At 47.2% G+C, this 25000-nt stretch overlaps 1 protein-coding gene across 1 annotated transcript in view; it reads left to right on the plus strand.

The window, feature by feature from the left end:
• The window catches only part of LOC135099299 (uncharacterized), a gene marked incomplete at its 5' end in the record, with an annotated part of 6149 nt that extends 384 nt beyond the window's left edge, over nucleotides 1-5765 (plus strand). The window contains 5 exons of the mRNA XM_064001688.1: nucleotides 13-1169; nucleotides 1365-2992; nucleotides 4439-4548; nucleotides 4647-4694; nucleotides 5582-5765. Of these exons, the coding sequence (XP_063857758.1) occupies nucleotides 13-1169; nucleotides 1365-2992; nucleotides 4439-4548; nucleotides 4647-4694; nucleotides 5582-5765 (3127 nt within the window). The remainder of the gene's footprint in view (nucleotides 1-12; nucleotides 1170-1364; nucleotides 2993-4438; nucleotides 4549-4646; nucleotides 4695-5581) is intronic.
• Between the last annotated feature and the right edge of the window lie 19235 nt (nucleotides 5766-25000).

Genomic DNA, 25000 nt, shown 5'->3' on the forward strand with positions numbered 1-25000 from the left:
TTTCTTTTCCAGAACCCAGGTCCCCCACACGAAATGCTTCAAATCTGGCCCCTACATCATTATCGGTTTAGCTAATGACGCGGACCGTGATAACCACACGTCTCACCAAGCGACCGAAAACTTAAAACTTCTTGGCTTCGAGCTCGTCGAGTCTCCGGAGCAAAAATCGGCTCGAACGATCCTTGCCCGGCGAGTAGACGAGTACATCTTAAAAAAGACCAACGACGACCTCCTGACTGAAATCCAGGAAAAGAATGATACACAGATTGACGAACTACTCATCATCCCAAAAGTCCATATGCTGAAGATTAAACTACGCTCAAAACAACAGGCCGAACTTTTAAAAAACAAAGGCATTAAGCTATTTTCTCAAATAGTGCCCTCATACAATATTAACATAGAAGAATACCTCCCAGTCACCCAGTGCTACAAGTGTTATCAATTCAGCCACCGCACAAACCAGTGCAAAGAAACAGAACAAGTGTGCTCCAAGTGTGCAGCTAGGGGCCACGATTATAGGAATTGCCAGGCCTCCACCATAAAATGCGCGAATTGCAACGGCGAACACACTGCCGTTTCCTTTAAATGCCAAATAAAACGCGCTCACCAAAAACAACAAAACTCACCACAGACCACTCCTCAGCCAACCACTTCCTACGCCCAAGCCACCACACCCTACTCTCTCACACCAAAAAATACAAACACAAACACCGAGAAACTTCTGCTTGCAGAAATTATAATAAAATATTCAATCCAAACCTCATTTGGTGATCTAAAAAAACAGGCAGAAACAATGAACTCCTTGCTTGAGTACAATGGCTGCCCCACAATAAAACTTCCACCACACTTCCACCAGACAAACCAAGAACACTTCAAACAAAACTACCCAGAACAAAATGAGGAAACACACGCCCCAACACTCACACTCCAAGAACCTGAACACACCACACCTAATAACGCTAGTCCCCCTTCACCTGGGGAATTGGTTATTGAAGAGGACTCAGCTTGTGGGGAATCGCAGCCCCAAAAGCCCTCTCCACCACGATCTACCTCTACCTCTACCACCACTACTGCCAACACCACTAACACCACAAAAAAGACTGAAACAAAGCGACACCTAGCGACAGTGCCCCAACCCTCCCCCCCCTCTACACGAACCGCGTCGAGGGGTAAAAAAAACACATAAAAAAACACTTAAATCATGCTCACAATAATACAATTAAACTGTCGCGGTTTCTGGAATAACAGACACCATATTTCAGAAGCAATTCGATCGATCGATCCAGACATCGTCCTCCTCAACCACACAGGTTCACCACCAAAACCCATAAAACTATATGGCTACAACACACGCTACACAACAGGTACGCACCATGACGGCGTAGCTCTCATGGTAAAATGTACCATCAAACACATACACATAACCAACTGGCCCTCAGCCCACTTCCTGGCCACCAAGATCGAAACACAACATGGGCAATTTCTCATTGCCACCACATACAGCAGACCAAAAACTGGGCTCCCACTCACCAGCCTCAACAATCTTTTCAATCACACAAATATCCCGGTCTACATACTTGCAGACCTAAACGCCAAACACACCGCCTTCAAACACTCAAACAACAACCAACACGGACACGAACTCCTTCAACTAACACAACTGAAACGCCTCCGTTTCCTTGGACCTGACTTCCCCACATGCTTTACGCACAATGGGAATGGCAGGCCAGATCTCATCCTCTCCAATCGGCAATCCCTACTTTTCCACCACTATATCTCCCATGGACCACTCTGTGGTTCTGACCACGTTCCCCTAATCCTCAAAATATCCTCCAATCCCATATCCACCCCATCCCCACCTGTCTCCGACTACCGCTCCGCCGACTGGGAGAGCTTCAAGAAAACACTCACAGACTTACACCGACCAACACAGCTCGAAGGCCAACCCTACACAGACATAGACAGTGCCTTAGAGACGTTACACAACAATATTCTGACATCAGCCAACAGACACATACCAACAAAACAACATATAATTCATATAGACTTCCGACCTTCCATTAGAACACAAAGGCTGCTAGTGTGCTACAGAACACGCTTTTTAAAAAACAAGCACAACCACACACCTATCTACGGAGATCTTTGCACCCTTCGTACACACATAACAAATAGCCTACAGGAAGATCACAGCGCTCACTGGAGGAATCTAGTCTCCCATATGGACAGAACCCGCTGCAGTAATCCTACACAGTTCTGGCACATGGTGTACAGGCTGAGGGGATGCCAGCGGGAAAGATTCGAGTACCTCCTAGTGAACGGGGATCGCATCACAAACCCAGAACAAGTCACCAGCATCTTCAAGACACACTGGCACAATACTTTCCAACCACACCCTCTCCCACTCCACGAGCCCAGTATTGCCCACATAAACAACATCATCGATCGTGCACGCCACAACCTAGCAAACACGATTCCACATAACACTATACAAAAAATACGCCTCAACCCCCAACACCCTCTCACCACACCTATTGAGGAGGATGATGTCGCCAGGTTGCTCAGGCATACTCCGCGGCGAGCCCCTGGCCCCTCAGGAGTCACCTGGCCCATGGTGCGGAACCTTCCCCAAGAAACTATATCCAGCCTGACGGAGATTTTCAACGCCTGCCTTGCCTCTGGATACTTTCCTAAGGCATTCAAAATTTCAAACATCACCCTCATTGCTAAGCCCGGAAAAAACTCCCACTTACCAGAAAACTATCGCCCCATTAGCCTCCTTGAAATTCTCGGAAAAACCTTTGAACGCCTCATCAATTTAAGATTGAGAGCATTCCTCGAAGGTAACGAGCTGCTGGCACCACAGCAGTTCGGCTTCCGGAGGAACGCCTCAACCGAGGACGCTCTAAACAGCATAGTTGCATACTTAAATTTCAATAAGCCCTATTTCAGAGCAGCCCTTGTAACAAAAGATGTCAAAAAAGCATTTGACACTGTTTGGCACGCAGGCTTAAAACACAAAATTTGCAACAACTTCAACCTTCCCCCCCTAACGCAACGCATACTATGTAGTTTTCTGGTAGAGAGACGGACAAGAATCTGTCATCAGGGCACCTTTTCAGCATCCTTTTCCCCTCAGGCTGGAGTCCCACAAGGCTCTGTACTGTCCCCCACCCTTTTCAACATGTATACAGCTGACATGCCCCCTCCAGTTCATAATGATTCATTAACCATTCAATACGCGGACGATGTAACGCAATTGGCTCGAGCCAGGTCGTTAGATCTCCTCACAGACAAAATTCAACGGGAACTGACGGCGACTAGCCTATGGGAGATAAAATGGCGAATCCTCTCCCATCCCGAAAAATCTAAAGTCACCTACTTTAACATAAAAAAAAGTCAGCCTCGCCAAATCTCATTGAACAACATTGTTCCACACCCCAACCCAATCCCCATCAGTAACAACAACAAAGTGCTTGGCCTCACCATCGACAAGCACCTCAAATTCAACATACATATAAACCAAAAAGCTGCTTTAGCCGCTGTGGCCTTGAGCAACCTCGAAAGATTTCGCGACAGCAACACGAAAACAAAACTACACCTCTTCAAAGCTTTTATTCTCCCCCTTTTAACCTATTGCCCTCTTGCACTCTCTCTTTCCGCTCCCACTAACCTCTCAAAACTTCAGAGGGTCCAGAATCGAGCAATTCGTTTCGCCCTTGGAACGAAATGGTTCGACTTTCGGTCCTCTCTCTCTACTCATGAGGAGTCCAACATCCCTCCTGTTAACATAACACACTACAACAGACTCAACAAACAGCTAACCTCATTTTCTGACAGACACACAAACACATACAATTTCATAACCAACCTTCCCCCAGCTTTCCGTCACCTCCCACACTGCAACCTCCTTGACCCTCCCACTGTGCCTCCTGACCCCATTTTCTAAATAACGGACTCCTTCACTCTCTCTTTCACTCTCTCTCTCTCTCTCTCTCTCTCTCTCTCTCTCTCTCTCTCTCTCTCTCTCTCTCTCTCTCTCTCTCTCTCTCTCTCTCTCTCTTTCTCTCTCTTTCTCTAATCTTCTCTACTACTCAAGGTGTCTGAGTGGAATCATCGTCGCACTCTCGTTCACGTGGGGCGAGCCCGTGTGCCTACACCTAGTGGTTTTTTCATATTTTTTGTCTTATGGCTTTGTATTCATCTTTTGTTTATTTTATGCATTATCTTTCTGTCTCGCAGCCTAGGTCCCAAGGAGGCACCGGACCGCTCCCGGGAAAAAGATGCGACAAAACACACCACCATTAACATTCCATGCCTCTGACCGAAGGAGTGGGCTCGCGTGCCAACACCTAGTGGTTTTTTTATATATTTTGTCTTATGGTTTTTTATTCATATTTTTGTGTTTTTTTATGCATTATTTTTCCGTCTCGCATCCTAGGTTCTCAAGGGGACACCAGACCACTTTCAGATGAAAGAGGATAGCACGAACCGCACTTCTCCCACTGACGCCACGGCAATGGGGCCCCCGGCCGTTGGCATGACGTTCCGGTAGTGGTACCCCCCGTGACAGTTATGGAGCGGCCAGCACTGATGGTGGGGACGGCAACCACACTATTCAGTGGAAGCCACTTCACCCCCCCCCACAGAGGTAGTTTGGTGCGGCCAGAGCTGGGTAGTAAGGTAGTCAAGAGATGGTGGGGCGGGGCCCTGGAAGCATCCATGCAGGAATCTCCATTCACCCCCCACCACCGGCGACTTACCGCGTGCAAGCAGATGGTATTAGATTTGACCCCTCGTTGCGGTGAGGGAGCCTTTTCGAGCCTCTGTCATTGCACATCCTACAATCACGTCAATCATTATCACAAACCATCCTCACCCTCCCCATGCACATAACACCACGACATTTTTTATATTCTCTCTTTTTTTTTTAGCAGGTTGGCCTTTTTGCAGGACGAGTCACAGGACACGAGATGAAAGGACCGACACCGCTTTTTCACCCACCACATTACATCACACAATAAATATCCCGCCCATCACCAAATCACTCTACTACTATCCGTGGTTCGGAACCCACGTAAAACTGTAGGTCCCTCCGCTATACGGATGTACTTCTTCCTCTGTCCTTCTTTGAACCAATAAAAAACACAAAAAAACCCTTTTTACTCTGACTGTCCTTCACTCCTCTTTCACATCCTGATAATGCAGGCTCTGGATAGTCTGCCCCTAACTTGTGCGTGGTTTGGCCTGGTGTTTTGGGTGCGTGGGCGGCGTCCGTTGCCGTGGCTGTTTTGGGCTTGGCCTGCTCGGTTGGTGGCGGACTCTCCTGCTTTCCCCGATAAGGACCTTGTCTCCCTTGCCATCTTAGAATGAATATAACACGCTAAAAAAAAAAAAAAAAAAAAAAAAAAAAGATGTCCTTCCTAATTCAAATTGCGCCTGGGTTAAGCCCCAGTGACTATTTCTCCTCCTACAATTCCCTTCTTATCACCCCCCTATTCTTCCCACTATCCCCACTTCTCCCTCCCCATCTTTTCTCTCTTTGTTATGTTATGTTATGTATTTTGAGGCACACTTCCTCAAGCCCTGGTAGCAGAAGGTTCTCCCAGCTCCTACCTCCCAGCCGCAGCCAGCCAACCAGCAGCCAGCTCCGAAGGAAGAAGGTCCGCCCTACACCGAGCCGCCGAGTCACAAGCTCCGCCTACCGGGTCCGGAAAGAACCAATAGTCACCCAGCACCGCTCCCGCTCTCACTCCTGCGTCTTTTAAAAGACCTGCAGGTGGCAAGGCGCACACACTCGCCCACGAGCTGCCGAAAAAGGAGCATCTTCGCTCCCAACGACTCTACAAAGAAAAAGGCTTTGGCCTACTAACAAAAAAGAATACCGATAGACAACCCGGCAGTCACTTCGAGGAGCCGCGGTCTTCCCTACGTTCCCTGTGGAGAGAGCTTCACCTAAGGGATATCGCTGGAAGATCGCAGTAACTCATTGGTATAAGTGACTTTTGCCAACTGTTCCTCCTACTCCACCTTTCTTTTCTTCGTACCGGCGACAGAGTCAGGATCGGGCCTTAGGCAAGCCCGCTCCGCGCTCTTTAGCCACCGGGGCCTCTAGTGTTGGCTAGAGCAGCCCAGAGACACCTCGGTAGCGTACAAGCCCTACCTCAGGGCTAGATATTCAGGGTTTCTTCCCTCCAGCTAGGATCCCCCTCGGGATATAGGTTCTAGGGCGATAGGAAACAACAACAGGTTGTTTATAGGCCACTCGTGGTTGTAGCACCCAAAAGGCTGTAGCGCCACAAGGCTGTAGCGCCACTTACTTTTAAAAACACTTTTTCACCACAGATTCTTCCACAAGGCTGCAGTATCATAGGGCCCGGCCCTATGATAAGATGGCCGCTCCACGCCCCCCTGATCGGACTATAAGGTACCGGATAAAGACTGCAAGCATTCCTGCCGACATCAGCAATTCGTTCTTTACCAGAACACAGGTACCCCATACAAAATGTTTCCGATCTGGCCCGTATATCATCGTTGGCTTAGCTAGCGAGGCGGACCGTGAAAAACACACCACAGAACAGGCAACCGAAAATTTAAAACTTCTAGGCTTCGAGCTCGTAGAGTCTCCGGAGCAAATCGCCGCTCGAACAATCCTTGCCCGTCGAGTCGACGATTATATACTGAAAAAAACCAGCGAGGATCTCCGAGAGGAGATCGAAGAAAAAAACGGAATCCAGATCGACGACATAAAACTCATACAAAAAGTACACATGATCAAACTAAAGCTACGATCGAGACAGCAGGCAGAACAGGCGCAGAAGAAAGGAATCAAACTCTTTTCCCAAATAATACCCTCTTACAACGTCAGCATTGAGGAATACCGTCCGGTAAATCAATGTTATAAGTGTTATAAATTCAGTCATAGAACAAACCAATGTAAGGAGAAAGAACAAGTGTGCTCTAAGTGTGCAGCTAAGGGCCACGATTATAGAAACTGCCAATCAACCACATTAAAATGCGCTAACTGTGACGGCGAACACGTTGCTGTCTCGTTCAAATGCCCAGTTAAACGCACCCAGCAGCAACAACAAAACTCCATAACAGCAACACCAACAACCTCTTCACAGCCAAACAACTCCTACGCTCAAGCAGCCACACCTGCCACCCCAACACACATGAACACAATTTCTAACACAAACATGGAAAAACTGCTACTAGCCGAAATTATAATCAAATATTCCATACAAACCTCCTTCGGTGACCTGAGAAAACAAGCAGAAACCATGAACTCACTGCTGGAGTACAATGGTTGTCCAACAATAAAACTCCCACCAAATTTCACACAAACAAATCAACAACACTACCAACAAAAGCTTGTGGAACAAACAGAAGCCCCTACACAAACAAACCAACAACACCACCTTGCTGAACAAACAGAAGCTCCTACAGTCCCTAATCAGGAACCAAACTCCTCCTCCACCGAACAATCCAGCCTCCTTCCAACCGGGAACCTAGCTACCGGTGAGGACACAGTTTCTGGGAAAACGCAACCCCACAGCCCCACTCCTACCACTACCTCCACCACAAAAACGAACGAAAACACACCAACACAAGCCAGTAACACCGCACATAAAAGACACATTCCGGGTACACAACCCACCTCCCCTAGACCCACACGAACCACATCGAGAGTTAAGAAAACATGATTACGATCATGCAACTAAATTGTCGCGGCTACTGGAATAACCGGCACCTTATTTCAGAAGCTATTCGATCAACCGACCCAGACATCGTCCTCCTGAACCACACAGGTTCACCAACAAAACCAATTAAGCTATATGGATATAACACACGTTACACTACAGGTACACGTCATGATGGCGTAGCTGTCATGGTCAAATGCACCATCAAACACATCCACATAACCGACTGGCCTTCAGCACACTTCCTGGCCACCAGGATCGAAACACAACACGGGATATTTCTTATTGCCACCACATACAGCAGACCGGATACAGGGCTCCCTCTCACCAGTCTCAACAATCTCTTCAATCACACAAACATACCAGCCTATATACTGGCAGACCTCAATGCCAGTCACACAGCATTTAGACACACCAAGAACAACCAACATGGACACCAACTTCTACAACTTACACAACTGAAACGCCTCCGTTTCCTTGGCCCTGACTTTCCTACCTGCTATACCCACAATGGGAATGGCAGGCCGGATCTCATCCTCTCCAACCGGCAATCCCTACCTTTCCATCACCACATCTCCTACGGACCCATCTGTGGTTCAGACCACGTCCCCCTAATTCTAAAAATATCCTCAAACCCCATATCTATCCCATCCCCACCTGTCCCCGACTACCGCTCCGCCGACTGGGAGGGATTCAGGAAAACTCTTTCAGACCTACACCAACCACCACAGCTCGAAGGCCAACCCTATACAATAATAGACAGTGCCCTAGAGACACTACATAGTGACATCCTGACATCAGCCAACAGACACACACCAAAGAAACAACACAAAATTCACATAGACTTCAGACCCTCCATAAAAACACAACGACTACTAGTGTGCTACAGAACACGCTTTTTACAAAACATGCACAACCACATACCCATCTACAGAGACCTCTGCACCCTTCGCACACACATACTAAATAGCCTACAGGATGACCACAGCGCTCACTGGAGGAACCTAGTCTCCCTTATGGACGGAGCTCGCTGCAAAAATCCTACTCAGTTCTGGCACATGGTGCACAAGCTGAAGGGATGCCACCGGGAAAGATTCGAGTACCTCCTAGTGAACGGTGATCGAGTCACCAACCCAGACCAGGTCACCAACACCTTCCAGACACACTGGTGCAACACCTTCCAACCACACCCTTTCCCTCCCCATGAGCCCAGTATTGCCCACATACACCACATCACCGATCTTGTGCGCCGAAACATAGCAAACACGCTACCACATAACATTATACACTTAACACACCTAGATCCCCAACACCCTCTCACCACACCCATTGAGGAGGAGGATGTCACCAGGTTGCTCAGACATACTCCGCGGCGAGCCCCCGGCCCCTCAGGAGTCACATGGCCGATGGTGCGGAGCCTTCCTCCAGAAATCATATCCAGCCTGACAAAAATTTTCAATGCTTGCCTCGCCTCTGGATACTTCCCAAAGGCTTTCAAAATTTCAAACATCACCCTTATTGCCAAGCCCGGAAAAAACTCTCACTTACCAGAAAACTATCGCCCCATAAGCCTCCTTGAAATTCTTGGAAAAACTTTTGAACGTCTAATCAACTTAAGATTGAGAGCGTTCCTCGAATGTAACGGATTGCTGGCACCACAGCAGTTCGGTTTCCGGAGGAACGCCTCAACTGAGGACGCCCTTAACAGCATAGTAGCCTACCTAAATTTCAACAAGCCATATTACAAGACAGCACTCGTGACAAAAGATGTCAAGAAAGCTTTTGACACCGTTTGGCACACCGGTTTGAAATACAAAATTTGTAATAACTTCAATCTCCCTTTTCTAACACAACGCATCTTGTGTAGTTTTCTGGATGAGAGACAGACAAGAATCCGCCACCAGGGCAACTTTTCGCCATTTTTCACCCCTCAGGCTGGAGTCCCACAAGGCTCCGTACTCTCCCCCACCCTTTTTAACATGTACACAGCTGACCTACCCCTCCCAGCCCACAATGACTCACTAACTATTCAATACGCGGACGATGTAACGCAATTGGCCCGTGCCAGGTCGTTAGATCTCCTAACCGACAAAATTCAATGGGAACTGATGGCGACTAGCCTGTGGGAGATGAAATGGCGAATTCTCTCCCATCCCGAAAAATCAAAAGTCACTTATTTCAACATTAAAAGAAGTCAGCCCCGCCAAATCTCACTAAACAGAATTACTCCAATCCCCACCCCAATCCCCATCAGTAACAACAACAAAGTGCTTGGCCTCACCATAGATAAGCACCTCAACTTCAATATACATATAAAACAAAAAGCAACCATAGCCGCCAAGGCCCTGAGCAACCTGGAAAGATTTCGCGACAGCAGCACAAAAACAAAACTTCACCTCTACAAAGCTTTCATTCTCCCTCTCTTAACCTACTGCCCTCTTGCCCTCTCTCTCTCTGCTCCCTCCAACCTCTCTAAACTTCAAAAAGTTCAAAACCGAGCAATTCGTTTCGCTCTTGGGACGAAATGGTTCGACTTCCAAACCTCTCTCTCCATTCACCAGGAGTCCAACATCCCCCCCCTTAACATAACACTCCACAATAGAATCGAAAAACAACTAAGCTCCTTCTCCGACAGACACACAATCACATACAATTTCATTACCAACCTCCCCCCACCTTTCCGTCACCTGCCGCACTGCAATCTCCTTGATCCTCCCACTGTGCCTCCTGAACCTGTTTTCTAATAATGGACTCCTCCTTTCTTCCCTTCACTATCTCCTTTCTCTGTACCACTCATGGTGTCTGAGTGGCATCATCGTCGTTCTCTCGTTCACGTGGGCGGTCCCGCGTGCCAACACCTAGTGGTTTTTTCATATTTTTTGTCTTATGGTTTTGTATTCATATTTTTGTTTTTGTGCATTATTTTTCTGTCTCGCAGCCTAGGTTTTAAGGTGGCACCGGACCGCTCTTGGGAAAGGGACGCGACAAAAAATCACCGCCATTAACATACCATGCCTCTGACCGAGGGAGTGGGGTCGTGTGGCAACACCTAGTGGTTTTTTCATATTTTTTGTCTTATGGCTTTGTATTCATATTTTTGTTTTTTATACATTATTTTCTTGCCTCGCAGCCTAGGTTTCAAGGGGGCACCGGACCACTTCCAGAGAGACGGGGATAGCACGAACCGCACTCCTCCCACTGACGTCACGGCAATGGGGCCCCCGGACGTCGGCATGACGTTCCGGTAGCGGTACCCCCCGAGGTAGTTAAGGAGCGGCCAGTACTGATGATGGGGACGGTAACCACACCATTCAGTGGAAGCCACTTCACCCCCCACACAGAGGTAGTTGGGTGCGGCAAGGGCTGGGCAGGAAGGTAGTCAAGAGATGGTGGGGCGGGGCCCTGGAAGCATCCATGCAGGAATCCCCATTCACCCCCCGCCACCAGCGACTTACCGCGTGCAAGCAGATGGTATTAGATTTGACCCCTCGTTGCGGTGAGGGAGCCTTTTCGAGCCTCTGTCATTGCACATCCTACCATCATGTCAATCATTATCACAAACCATCCTCACCCTCCCCATGCACATAACACCACAACATTTTTTATACTTCTCTTTTCTTTAGCAGGTTGGCCTTTTTGCAGGAAGAGTCACAGGACAAGAGCAGAAAGGACCGACACCGCTTTTTCACCCACCACATTACATCATACATTAAATATCCCTGCCATCACCAAATCACTCTACTACTATCCGTGGTTCGGAACCCACGTAAAACTGTAGGTCCCTCCGCTATACGGATGTACTTCTTCCTCTGTCCTTCTTTGAACCAATAAAAAGCAAAAAAAAAAAAACCCTTTCTACTCTGACTGTCCTTCACTCCTCTTTCACATCCTGATGGTGCAGGCTCTGGATAGTCTGGCCCCTAACTTGTGCGTGGTTTGGCCCGGGGTTTTGAGTGCGTGGGCGGCGTTCGTGGCTGTGGCTGTGTTGGGCTTGGCCTGCTCGGTTGGTGGCGGACTCTCCTGCTTTCCCCGATAAAGACCTTGTCCCCCTTGCCATCTTAGCATGAATATAATACGTAAAAAAAAAAAAAAAAAAAAAAAAAAAAAAAAAAGATGTCCTTCCTCATTGAAATTGCGCCTGGGTTAAGCCCCAGTGACTATTTCTCCTACTACAATTCCCTTCTTATCACCCCCCTATTCTTCCCACTATCCCCACTTCCCCCTCCCCATCTTTTCTCTCTTTGTTATGTTATGTTATGTTATTTTGAGGCACATTCGTGAGCTTCCTGTTAGACCGTTCGGACGTCGTACTAGCAGCTCTCATCACCATGACTGGCCGCGGCAAGGGAGGCAAGGGTCTTGGAAAGGGAGGCGCCAAGCGTCACCGTAAGGTTCTGCGTGATAACATCCAGGGAATCACCAAGCCTGCTATCCGTCGTCTAGCTCGCCGAGGTGGCGTCAAGCGCATCTCTGGTCTCATCTACGAGGAGACTCGTGGGGTGCTCAAGGTGTTCCTTGAGAACGTTATCAGGGATGCTGTCACCTATACCGAGCACGCCAAGCGTAAGACCGTTACTGCCATGGACGTTGTCTACGCCCTCAAGCGTCAGGGCCGTACCCTGTACGGATTTGGTGGTTAAATCGCTCCATTATTGAGATGGTGCCAGCTATTCAGCTTGCATTATCATCATTGAATAACATCATCTCCCGGACCTTTTTAAGGTCCACAAACATGAAAAGAAAGAAGGACCATAGACTACTATTATTACTACTACTTTCTCATAACCATGTTCACTATCACTATCTGAGCTAAGAAAAGAAACCATTATTAATTATAACCATCTTTCTCACTTCATCAGGTCTTCTCCAAGTATTATTATTATTATCATTATTATTATTATTATTATTATTATTATTATTATCATTATTATTATTATTATTATTATTATTATTATTATTATTATTATTATCATTGACTTATTTCAATGATCACGCCCCTCATCGTTCTCAGTTTCTCATAAAACAAAATATACATTGAGATGAAAAAGACGCTCAACATATCACAATAGGCAACACATCTAATCAACTCTCCACTGTGACACACAGCAGGTACATTAGTAGAAATATAGTATACATATTTATTCTCGGTCACTTGCGTGCCTGACTAAATAATAATAATAATAATAACAAATAACTAACTCGAAAATAAATACACTACTTGCTTATTATTGATATACCAGTATAGTCTACACAACTCTCTAGATGTTTGAACGTGTGGCTCCGAAGAGGAGCCGGATTGATGGTGATATTGGCTGAAGGGGAGGGAGGCCCTTTATTTACTTCTTCTCAGTCTTCTTGGGAAGGAGCACGGCCTGAATGTTGGGCAGCACGCCACCCTGTGCAATGGTGACTCCGGAGAGGAGCTTGTTAAGTTCCTCGTCGTTGCGGATGGCCAGCTGCAGGTGACGTGGGATGATGCGAGTCTTCTTGTTGTCACGGGCGGCATTGCCGGCAAGCTCAAGGACTTCAGCAGCCAGGTACTCCATAACTGCCGCAAGGTACACGGGGGCACCAGCACCCACGCGCTCGGCGTAGTTGCCTTTCCTTAGAAGGCGATGAATCCTGCCGACCGGGAACTGGAGTCCAGCACGACTGGAACGGGACTTTGACTTTCCCTTCACCTTTCCTCCCTTGCCGCGTCCAGACATGATAATGGATGTTGTGGTAGTAGTAGTAGTAGTAGTAGTTGTTGTTGTTGGTGATAAATGAGGAGCGCGAGTACTCTAACCTCGTCGGTAGCTCTGCGAGCAAGTAGTGAATTTTGGGAAAAACGGCTATATATACGCGAGATCAGATCGGCCCAGAGCGCGTCTGGACCAATCAGGACGCTCGCTGAGGTGGCGACTCCTGATCCTGAGTAGGCACGCTAATATATATACCACTTTTCAACTGAGAAAACGCACACAGAGACCACTCAGCCGCCGTGGAGTACAGACGTCTTGCACCGCACTCCTGTCGTCCGCCCAGCTGTTCTTGTCCGTAGGACAAGAACAATCCTCGGCCAGTCCTCTTGCTGTTCGCACTCGGCTGAGAGCATTGCTTTCAGCCAATCAGCGACCGGCCGCCCGCCCCACTTTCAGCCTTGTGCGGCTCACTAGGCAACTAGACCTCGTGGAGTGAAGACTACACACATCTCTTCCACTTGACTCAGTGCGTGACTGAGTGCGGGAGAGGCAGGGTTCATCTCTGCAGTGCTCAGGCTTCACTTGGGCACATCGCTGCGCCTCTGCGACCCTGATATCCAGGTTTCCTTCCTCCTCCACCAAGAAACACTCCACGACCCCCAGTGCTCCGGATTTATTCCTTCAGCGACCTGGACTCAAACTCCAGTGCACAGTGTTTGCTCTTCAGCGGTCTTTCGCTTCAGTGTTCCCCAGTGTACCAACAGTGTTCCCCAGTGTTGTGCTCCCTCCATAGAATGCCCCAGCATCCAGGACATTCCATACAGTGCGGGTGTATTGTTTTGCATGGATAAACTGTAGTGAAGTGTTTGCGAAGTGAGCGAGTGTCTGTGTAGTGAAGTGAAGTGTGCCCCCAGTGCAGTGTTCTCCCGAGTGTGCGTATGCAGGGTTAAGCTTCGACTCCGGTCAGGCGCTGGACGGGTGACCGCCCGCTCCCCCCAGTGCCTAGGATTAGCCCCAACAGTGTGTGTGTTAGTGCTGTGCAGCAAGACCTTGGTGAAGTATTAGTGTTGTGTGCCCAGTGCAGTGCTTCTTACGCAGCTCCGGCTGCGTTAGTGCACACCAAGTGTGCAGTGCTGTGCCCCGGCGTAAGGAATCCTCGCCACGGGGCATGGGTGACCAGCCCGTTTTTAGGCGGCTGCTGCGCAGGCTCTGACCGGCATCATGGGCCGAGTCAGAATAAAACACCCCAACCCCAGAGACATTGGGGTGCGCCGGCGCCTCCTCGCCCTCCTGGCCCCGACCATCAAGGTTACTAGGCTTATACCGGCCAGTGACGCTGTGGTGGTTCTCACACCCACAGACAAGGACGCCGATGCTATCTTCCAGGATGGCATGCCTGCTCGACTGTCTGGTGATGGATTCACCCCCCTGTTGCCCCCTGAGCTCCGAGCACAGCGCACGGTGATCTGCTCAGGACTGGACGAACTTATATATGAGCACACGGCGGAGGAAATCGCCGACGAAGTAGGAAGCCAGCATGATTGGGCCGCCGTGGAGGGTGTTTTCAAGTTCCCTCGCTCACCCACCATGAAGATAACCTTCACGCGTGCAGATATGGCCACGAAGGCTCTGACAGAAGGCTTGCACCTTTTTTGTATCCACGTGCCAGGGCACCAGTTGCGGCAGGAGACATACACACCTCTCCTGACCTGTAATAGGTGCAACGCCGTGGAAGAACACCACACCAGGAGCTGCCCCCACCCAGCGGATTACGTCCGGTGTTCTGAGTGCGGCAGCCGGGAACACACCTTCAGGAACTGTTCTGCCACAACAAAATCATGCCTCAACTGCGGAGGGGACCACAGCGCCAGAGCCATGCGGTGTCCCACCCGCAAGGAGGCCCTGAAGAAGAAGGAGGAGGCGATGCGCCAGGCTCGCACCAAGCCAGGCGTATCATTCGCTCAGACGACGTCTGCCTCGCTCCCGGCCACACCCCAACCCCCCAACCTTGGACCTATCGACCCCACCAAGTCGCTGACCGGATTGATGTGCTTGCTTCACGCACATCTTTCCAATGTGGCCTCTCCAGGGTGCTTCCAACAGACTCTCTCAGCGAGTCTTGCCGAGAATGGTCTGCCCAACGTGAAGCTTCCTCCACCGCCACCTCTTCAAGCTCCGGATGCCTTCGCCAGGGCTGTCTCCCTTGCGACCTCCCTGGCCGCTCCCACAGCACCTCCAGTCTCCACACCTTCCACCACCGCCCAAGGCGCCACAGAAGACTCCGCTTCCGCTGCCTCCTCAGCCTCAGAGGACTCTGAGGACGAGGACGACCAGCAAAACGACGTCGAGGTCATCAGGTTTGGCTTCATGGCCAAGACAGATAAGAGGAAGACCCCCAACACCCGGAGGGAGTTCAACCATGCTCTCCGTCATGGGGCACTGGTACTCTGCCACACTGGGCCTTCAGGAGCGGAGGAAGCGGTCTTAGACCACGTGAAGGAGAACCTAGACTCCCTCACGGACTGGACCATCTACTCCACCGAAGACCACGAACGCGCAAAGAAGGCTCCCCGGCAAATTGTGGCGGACTTACTCCCCGGTAGGCTGTCTGTAACACGCGAATAATGCCCCGTCTCCGAGTAATCCAGCACAATGTACTCCATTGGGACACACGTAAGTTTGACCTTACTAACACATATAGACAATTTGACCCTGACGTTGTTCTCATCAACAGCCACGGACTGCGCGACGAGACTAGACTTAAGATCCCTGGATTTAGGATATACCAACAGAACGTCAGTAACGAAATAAATGACGGAGTGGCAATTGCTATAAAGTCTCACACACGACACAAAGTCCATGGCGACTTTTTGTCGGAGACGTTAGCTATCGAAATTGAAACAATAGACGGACCCCTCCTTATTGCCACCAGCTACCTCCCTCCCCGCAGACCTTACCTTCCCCATCCTGACTTCCTCCGACTCCTCCGCAGACAGACACCTGTTTTCCTTGTCGGGGACTTGAACGCCCGACATCCCTATTTAGGATACACTACTTCCAACCAGGTAGGGAGAGACATAGTAGACTATCTTCGACGACAGACTGCACTCCATATCGGCCCTTTCTTTCCCACCTACTTTGATTTTCGGACTGCCTCAACTCCTGACATAGCTCTAACTAACAGGGTGAATTTTCTTCATTACTCCTTCACGCCTGGACCTCTGACGACTAGTGACCACATACCTACTATCCTCGATATTTCCACCTCCCCGCTCCTCATCCCTAGTGTCAGGAGGTATAACTATAAAAGAGTAAACTGGGACGCGTTTTCTGAGGACGACGCCCTACAGATGACAGACCTACCAGACGTGACCTACGGCACCCTGGAGGACATTGACGCAGCACTAGAGACATGGATGACCACAGTCAAGACCACTGCTGACAGACACATACCCCTGACCTCCCACAAAATTAGGTCCGCCCCAAGACCCTCCCGAACGACGCAGCTGCTGCGGATTCAATTCCAGGCGCTACGTGACAGAGCGAGCCAGAGAGGCTGGACTTACGATGAGTACAGGCAGTACAGACATGTTAAAGCTATACTGCACGACTCGCGACAAACAGAAGCTAGGACGCACTGGGGGAGGAAGTTGGCAAGCTTAGCTGCCAACCACCGTGATCCCAGGAAGTTTTGGAGAGAAATCAAGTGTCTCTCAGGTAGAACGACAGGACCAGACGCGTACCTAATAGACATTACAGGTGACAAGAAGTTCACGAACGAGGAAAAAGAACACCTTTTCACGTCCATTTGGGACCGTGTGTACAGAGAGGACTACGACGACGACTTTGACGACAATGACCATGTGCTGGATTACATGGCACATGCCGTGTACAGAACCTACCCGTTCGACTCTGCTGATCCTGCCCGTCTCACAGGTACCTCCCCACTGGACTGTTTTATTTCCGCTCAGGAGATGGCTGCCGCGATCAAATGTGGCAAGCCGACTAGCCCTGGCGGCAGCAAGATAAACAAGACTATACTCTCTTATCTTCCAGCTTCGGCGCTAGCCAGATTAAGGGCAATCTTCAATGCGGCGCTCTCAGCAGGATATTTCCCGGACGGATTCAAGCAGGCGGAGATGAGGATGATTCCTAAGGCCGGCAAGACTCCGACTCGTCCGGAGAACTACCGCCCCATCTCCCTGCTGGAGGTACCGGGGAAGCTGCTGGAGAGGGTTGTCTCCGCTCGGCTGCGCACCTATCTGGAGACGGGAAACCATCTACACCCAGCGCAGTATGGTTTCCGGAGCGGCAGGGGCACTGTCCATGCCATCGCTCTGGCAACCGAGACCATCGCCATACACCAGGCCAATAGGTACCGCTGTAACTTGGTGCTGCGGGACGTGAGTAAGGCGTTTGACCGTGTCTGGCACCTTGGGCTGAAGTACAAGCTCCTTCACCTGGGGCTGCCTGCACCGGTTGAGCGCCTTCTCTGTGACTTCCTGGACGACAGGACGGCGAGGGTGAGGGTAGGGGGCCACCTCGGTCCAGCTTTTCCCCTCGCCACAGGAGTTCCGCAGGGCAGTGTGCTGTCGCCCACCCTGTACAGCATTTATACCAGCGATTGTCCAGCCTCAGAGGCTGGTATCAATTTACTGTATGCTGACGATGTCTCCCAGATTATTTTCCACCCAGGTCGCTCCAGCTTGATGACGAACGCCCGCACTGCCAGAGAGATCGCCCGCATCAATGCCTTCGAGAGGGAGTGGAGGATCAGGACAAACCTGGCCAAGTTTAAGGTCGTCCCCCTCGCCACAAAGACCCCCGCCCCACTGCTAGTGGATGGGGATGAGGTTGAGTTTAGCCCCAGGGGCACCCTCCTGGGGCTCTCCATATCCACAACTGGGTACACTTCACACGTGTCCCAGAGAGTGGCAAAAGCGAAGTCGGCCCTCACCAGGCTGTACCGCTTCAGGGATCTGACCACTGGTCTCAAGCTCCACCTAATAAAGGCTTTGATTTTGCCCATTCTAACTTATCCACCTATTCCCTTGCATGCTCTCTCTAAAACAGCCATCAGCAAGCTTCAGCGGGTCCAGAACAACGCCCTGAGGTTCGCCTTCGGCACCAGATGGGACGACTTTGTCACCTCGGCTGCTCTTCACGAAGCCGCATCCCTCCCAGCCCTGAACGTCCGCCTTCACGATATGGCCGCCAGGGTTTGGGAACAGATGGATGCCGAGGAATGGGATCAGTTCCAGGCGCTGAGGACACAGCACGACGAGGCTCTACCCCGGGAACACGCCGGGTTCCCCAGGAGTCTTCGCCGAGTGCAAGACCCGCCTCCCGAACCCCGATACAGGTGAATGTTATATTTCCGTAACTCATTCCCCTATTAAATTCACAATCTACCTGTATCACTACTAGAAATTAGTCACTCTCCCCCCAAGCACTCTTTTACTGCTAGATAATTTGTCCGCAGATCACGCCATTATCATCACCGACTGCTGACTGAGAGAGAGCGAGCATCTGTCCTTCTCCTTCTGAGAGTAGAGGTACCGTGACGACAGTGGTGGACTGCAGCTAGCCACTAAGAGATCTGCCAGGCCTGATGACGCCCCCGGCGACACCGACGGCATACCCAGTGGTGGTTCCAGCATCGCGAACTTCCCCTCGCCCCCCCGCGCCCCGAGTCGCCGAGGGACCGGCCGACGTCCTGGCGAGGGGTAATCGTCCTCCGGGGTAGCCTGCTCAGCCCCCGGCAGCGGGACCGAGTTCGGGAAACGCACAGCTGAGGGGTTGGCTGGGGCTGACGGCGCCGCAGGCGTCGCCGAAGGCCTCCCCTTTGAACTCCCCCCCGAACCACCGACAGCGACTCCTAGAACCTCCGACATCGACCCGCGCCCAAGACACCTGCCCACCACCCTCTCCCCCGTCGCAGGACTCCCGAAATAATCGAGTGTATCGTTACAGTGCACAGTGAACATCCACGCGTGTTCTGTGACTCTCATGTTTATTTTGTACGTGATATTGTGACGATTTTTGCTCCCTCGTGTCTTATTTCTTCTTAAGCATTATGTACTCCTTAACGTTTCTACTGTGTCCCTCTGCATTTGACTCTCATGTTTATTTTGTACAAGCTATTGTGACAATTTTTGCTCCCTCGTGTCTTATTTCTTCTTAAGCATTATGTACTCCTTAACGGTTCTACTGTGTCCCTCTGCATTCTTTTTTCCTCCTCTCGATGTTTCCTCCCTTCTACCTTCGTCCCCCTAACTTCACCTCTCTTAAGCTAGTGCATCTCTCTTACCATCCTCTTCTTGCACCGCCTTCTCCAAACAATCTACTTTATGTGTGTCTTCTAGTTGCCCTTTACGACTCACCTGCTAACTCAGGTTTCCACCAAGAACTCATGTTCTGTAAATATTTTATGTCATTGCAACGTACTTGTAAATGTTATGTAAATATTATATGTAACCCTCCCCCACTCTATTCTATCTCACAGCAGTGCGGGTGGTTTTCCTCCGGGGACTCCGGTTTCCACCCTACAAATCGCTCTTGTACTGCCCTGTGACACTCATTACTTTACAGTAGCAAGCCTGACCGCCCGGCAACTTTTTTTCTCCCACTGTACTTCTATTTCTCCTCACTTTTTCTTCCCTGTGTACCAGTCTTGGTACACACACTGCCCCTTCTTGTAACACCCCCCTTTTTCTAAATAAAAACTTGAAACTTGAAACTTGAAAACGCACACTCGTTCTCACAGCAGTACGGCGACACTATGCCTCCCAAAGCATCAGGAAAGGCTGCCAAGAAAGCTGGCAAGGCACAGAAGGCCATTGCCAAGGGCGACAAGAAGAAGAAGCGCAGGAGGAAGGAGAGCTACTCCATCTACATCTACAAGGTGCTCAAGCAAGTCCACCCAGACACTGGCGTGTCCTCCAAGGCCATGTCAATCATGAACTCGTTCGTGAATGACATTTTCGAGCGCATCGCTGCCGAGGCATCCCGCCTGGCACACTATAACAAGCGCTCCACCATCACCAGCCGGGAAATCCAGACCGCTGTCCGTCTTCTTCTGCCTGGTGAACTGGCAAAACACGCTGTTTCTGAAGGCACCAAGGCTGTTACCAAGTATACCTCCTCCAAGTAAACAGGCGGCCAGTATACTGCTGCCAGTATAAAATAATACCCGGCTCCATTGGAGCCACACTTGAAAAGGAAAAAAGATACGATATAGACAAATGCATTATTATTATAATTATTGTTATTATTATTAATATTATTATTATTATTATTTTTATTATTATTATTATTATTATTATTATTATTATTATTATTATTATTATCATTATTAATAATATTAATATTGTTGTTTTTATTATGATTATTATTATAATAATTATTGTATCATTATTATTATTATTATTATTATTATTATTATTATTATTATTATTATTATTATTATGCTTATTATTATCGTGATTATTATTCTGTGGAGATAAAGAAAAGATAAAAAAAAAATAGAGATAAAGAAAGATAAAAATTCTCCCAAGTGAAAGAGATATGGCCATGGAAGAGGGAATAATAATAATAATATAAAAAAAAAAAAAGGGGGGAAGGATATTGAGTTGAAAGTCGATACCTGATACTGAAAGATGGAAAATAAATATTTTCTTCCACAAAACCAAACAGATTGTCTATGAAAATTCTTTAATGAAAGAGATGTTTGGCCCTAAAAAGGGCCTAGATATTGCTGTTATGAAGATCATTCGTGGATGACTTCTTAGGCACGCTCGCCACGGATGCGACGAGCCAGTTGGATGTCCTTTGGCATGATAGTCACGCGCTTGGCATGGATGGCGCACAGGTTGGTATCCTCAAACAGACCCACGAGGTAAGCCTCGGAAGCTTCCTGGAGAGCCATGACAGCAGAGGACTGGAAGCGGAGGTCAGTCTTGAAATCCTGAGCAATTTCACGCACCAGGCGCTGGAAAGGCAGTTTCCTGATAAGCAGCTCAGTGCTCTTCTGATAACGGCGGATCTCACGGAGAGCAACGGTTCCAGGCCTGTAACGGTGGGGTTTCTTGACACCTCCAGTGGCTGGAGCAGACTTGCGAGCTGCCTTTGTAGCAAGCTGCTTGCGGGGCGCCTTGCCACCAGTGGACTTGCGAGCCGTTTGCTTGGTACGTGCCATAGTTGTGGTAACAACAACTCACAACGAACACTCAGCTGAGTCTGCCCGCGCTTCCCACAAAATCCCTTTATATATGAATCGGGTGGGCCCGACGACTCCAACCCTGCCTTGTGATTGGTCAGAAACGTCCAGTGAGGCTCATCGCCCACGCAGTCACCGCATGAAAGATGTGATCATTATTGTTAGTCTAATTCATTTTGTTCTTATTCTTATTCTTATTCTTATTCTTTCTTCCCTCATTCATAACAAATCTTGGAAAATATACAGCAGAACTGACATGTCATTTAAAATTCTAAGACAATTAGCAAGAAAGTTGTGATATTCTTATTTTTTTCATTCTTTTTATTCTATTTTTTTCTTATTCTTGTCATAATTAATATTGTTATCTTTATTATTTTCATTTTTTTTTATTATTCTTCCTTATCTTATTCTTATTTATCCTACTTTTAGAGAGATGAGGCTTGTGCGGTCACCCATCCAAGTTCTGCCCGGACCCCCTGCTTAACCTTGCTGATCCCGCCGTCAGCTGATTGGTCAAGAGCGGAGAACAAGGTGTTGGGAGGGCTTATTTCTCTTATTCTTATTCTTTCCTGTATTGTTGTTGCATTGTTGTGCTGAAAATGTTGGAAAATATGCACTAAAATTAACCCTTCATTCATAATTCTACGACAATTAGCAAGAGAGATATATTATTACTTTTTTCCCTTATTTTTGTTCTTTTTATTCTTAATCTTCTTTTTTTTATTATAGTTGTTATTGTTATTTTATTATTTTCGTTTTTCGTTCATTCTCCTCATTCTTATTGCTATTTTTTTCTATTCTCAGAGAGATGAGGCTTTTGTGGTCACCCATCCAAGTTCTTCCCGGACCCCCTGCTTAACTGCGCTGATCCCGCCGTTAGCTAATTGGCCAAGACCGGAGAACTAGGTGTTGGGAGGCCTTCTTTCTATTATTCTTATTCTTTCTTCCCCCATTCATATCGTTGTATTGGAAATGTTGGAAAATATACAAAAGAATTCACCCTTCTATGACAATTAGGAAGAAAGACATGGGATGCTTTCTTTCTTTTTTTTTATATTCCTTTATTGTAATTTTTCTTATTCTTGTTATAATAATTCTTACTGTTATCTTTATTACTTAAAATTTTCGTTCATTCTCCCTATTCTTATTCTTATTTTTTTTATTTATTTATTTTTTTTCAGACAGATGAGGCTTGTGTAGTCACCCATCCAAGTATTGCCCGAAACCCCTGCGTAATCTCGACGATTTCATTTGACAATACCTATTTACTTATTTATTTATTATTATATTTATTAAAAAAAAAAAAGAAGAAAAGAAGATGAAGAATAAGGTATGTAATCGAAATACTCTCTCTATACTGTAGCAATAGTTTAGCTGGATGTACTTGTATTGTGTCAAAAATACTTGCAATATCTGCAATTGTAACCTGCAGTGTCGGCATAATGCATAATTAAGCAATGAAAAGAAAAATTAATAAAAGAATAAATGAAAAAAAGAAAGAAAAAAAGATACAATTAACAATTAAATATATTAGCTACCCCTCTACGTTTCTTTATCACTGCAGAAAAATGGAAACATTTTAACGTAGACTTGTCAAAATTCAACTGAAATTAAGGGTTAAATAAGGATTGTCACCCCTTCCCCAGAGGATATTCATTGTCTTTTAATATATATATATATATATATATATATATATATATATATATATATATATATATATATATATATATATATATATATATATATATATATATATATATATATATATATATATATATATATATATTCTTTTTATTTAAAGTCTTATTTAGAGAGAGAGAGAGAGAGAGAGAGAGGTAACGTCCTTGAGGATAGCAGCTCGTCTACGCTCCGCTCAGTGATCAGCGTTAGAATGTAATTCCTCATTTCTTTAAAAAAAAAAAAAAAAAAAAAAAAACAGAAACTTTATTTAGGGGGCTTGCTGGAAACAAACTACAATGGAGGAAAGAACAATATGTCTGCTATATGACCCACCCAGTTAAATTTTCAAGAAGCAAACGCAAGTTGGAAAATACGAGGAAGATAAATTTTCATTTATATACGTTTTATGGTAATTTCTGCCACGCCTTCCTCTATTCATCAAACGTCACTGACACTTATTCCCTTTATTTTTTACTTTACAGAATCTTTTGTAGGGCAAGACTCTAGAGGATATGTGCTTTCATAAATTCTATAATGCTTTGCTTATCATAGAGACATAAAAAAAAAAAATAATAATAATAAAAATAAATAAATTAATTAATTTAAAAAATCAAAATAAATAGATATATAAATTAATTAATCAATCAAATAAATTTCTATGCTTCACCTTTATAGCATTCGTATGAATGTCAAAACAAAACAAAAAATATAAATATAAATAATAATATGAAAAAAAAAAATTACTAAATATATGAAAAATAGCATTACTACTACTACTACTACTACTACTACTACTGCTACTACTACTACTATTTTTTTTTTTTTTTTTATGTAGGAAGGACACTGGCCAAGGGCAACAAAAATGTAATAAAAAAAATGCCCACTGAAATGCCAGTCCCATACAGGGGTCAAAGCAGTGGTCAAAAAATGATGAATAAGTGTCTTGAAACCTCCCTCTTGAAGGAATTCAAGTCATAGGAAGGTGGAAATACGGAAGCAGGCAGGGAGTTCCAGAGTTTACCAGAGAAAGGGATGAATGATTGAGAATACTAGTTAACTCTTGCGTTAGAGAAGTGGACAGAATAGAGGTGAGAGAAAGAAGAAAGTCTTGTGCAGCGAGGCCACGGAAGGAGGGGAGGCATGCAGTTAGCAAGATCAGAAGAGCAGTTAGCATGAAAATAGCGGTAGAAGACAGCTAGATATGCAACATTGCGGCGGTGAGAGAGAAGCTGAAGACAGTCAGTTAGAGGAGAGGAGTTGATGAGACGAAAAGCTTTTGATTCCACCCTGTCTAGAAAAGCAGTATGAGTGGAACCCCCCTCAGACATGTGAAGCATACTCCATACATGGACGGATAAGGCCCTTGTACAGAGTTAGCAGCTGGGGGGGTGAGAAAAACTGGCGGAGACGTCTCAGAACACCTAACTTCATAAAAGCTGTTTTAGCTAGAGATGAGATGTGAAGTTTCCAGTTCAGATTATAAGTAAAGGACAGACCGAGGATGTTCAATGTAGAAGAGGGGGACAGTTGAGTGTCATTGAAGAAGAGGGGATAGTTGTCTGGAAGGTTGTGTCGAGTTGATAGATGGAGGAATTGATTTTTTGAGGCATTGAACAATATCAAGTTTGTTCTGCCCCAATGAGAAATTTTAGAAAGATCAGAAGTCAGGCGTTCTGTGGCTTCCCTGCGTGATATGTTTACCTCCTGAAGGGTTGGAC

The sequence above is a fragment of the Scylla paramamosain genome, unplaced genomic scaffold (assembly GCF_035594125.1).
Source record: "Scylla paramamosain isolate STU-SP2022 unplaced genomic scaffold, ASM3559412v1 Contig117, whole genome shotgun sequence".
NCBI lineage: Eukaryota > Metazoa > Arthropoda > Malacostraca > Decapoda > Portunidae > Scylla > Scylla paramamosain.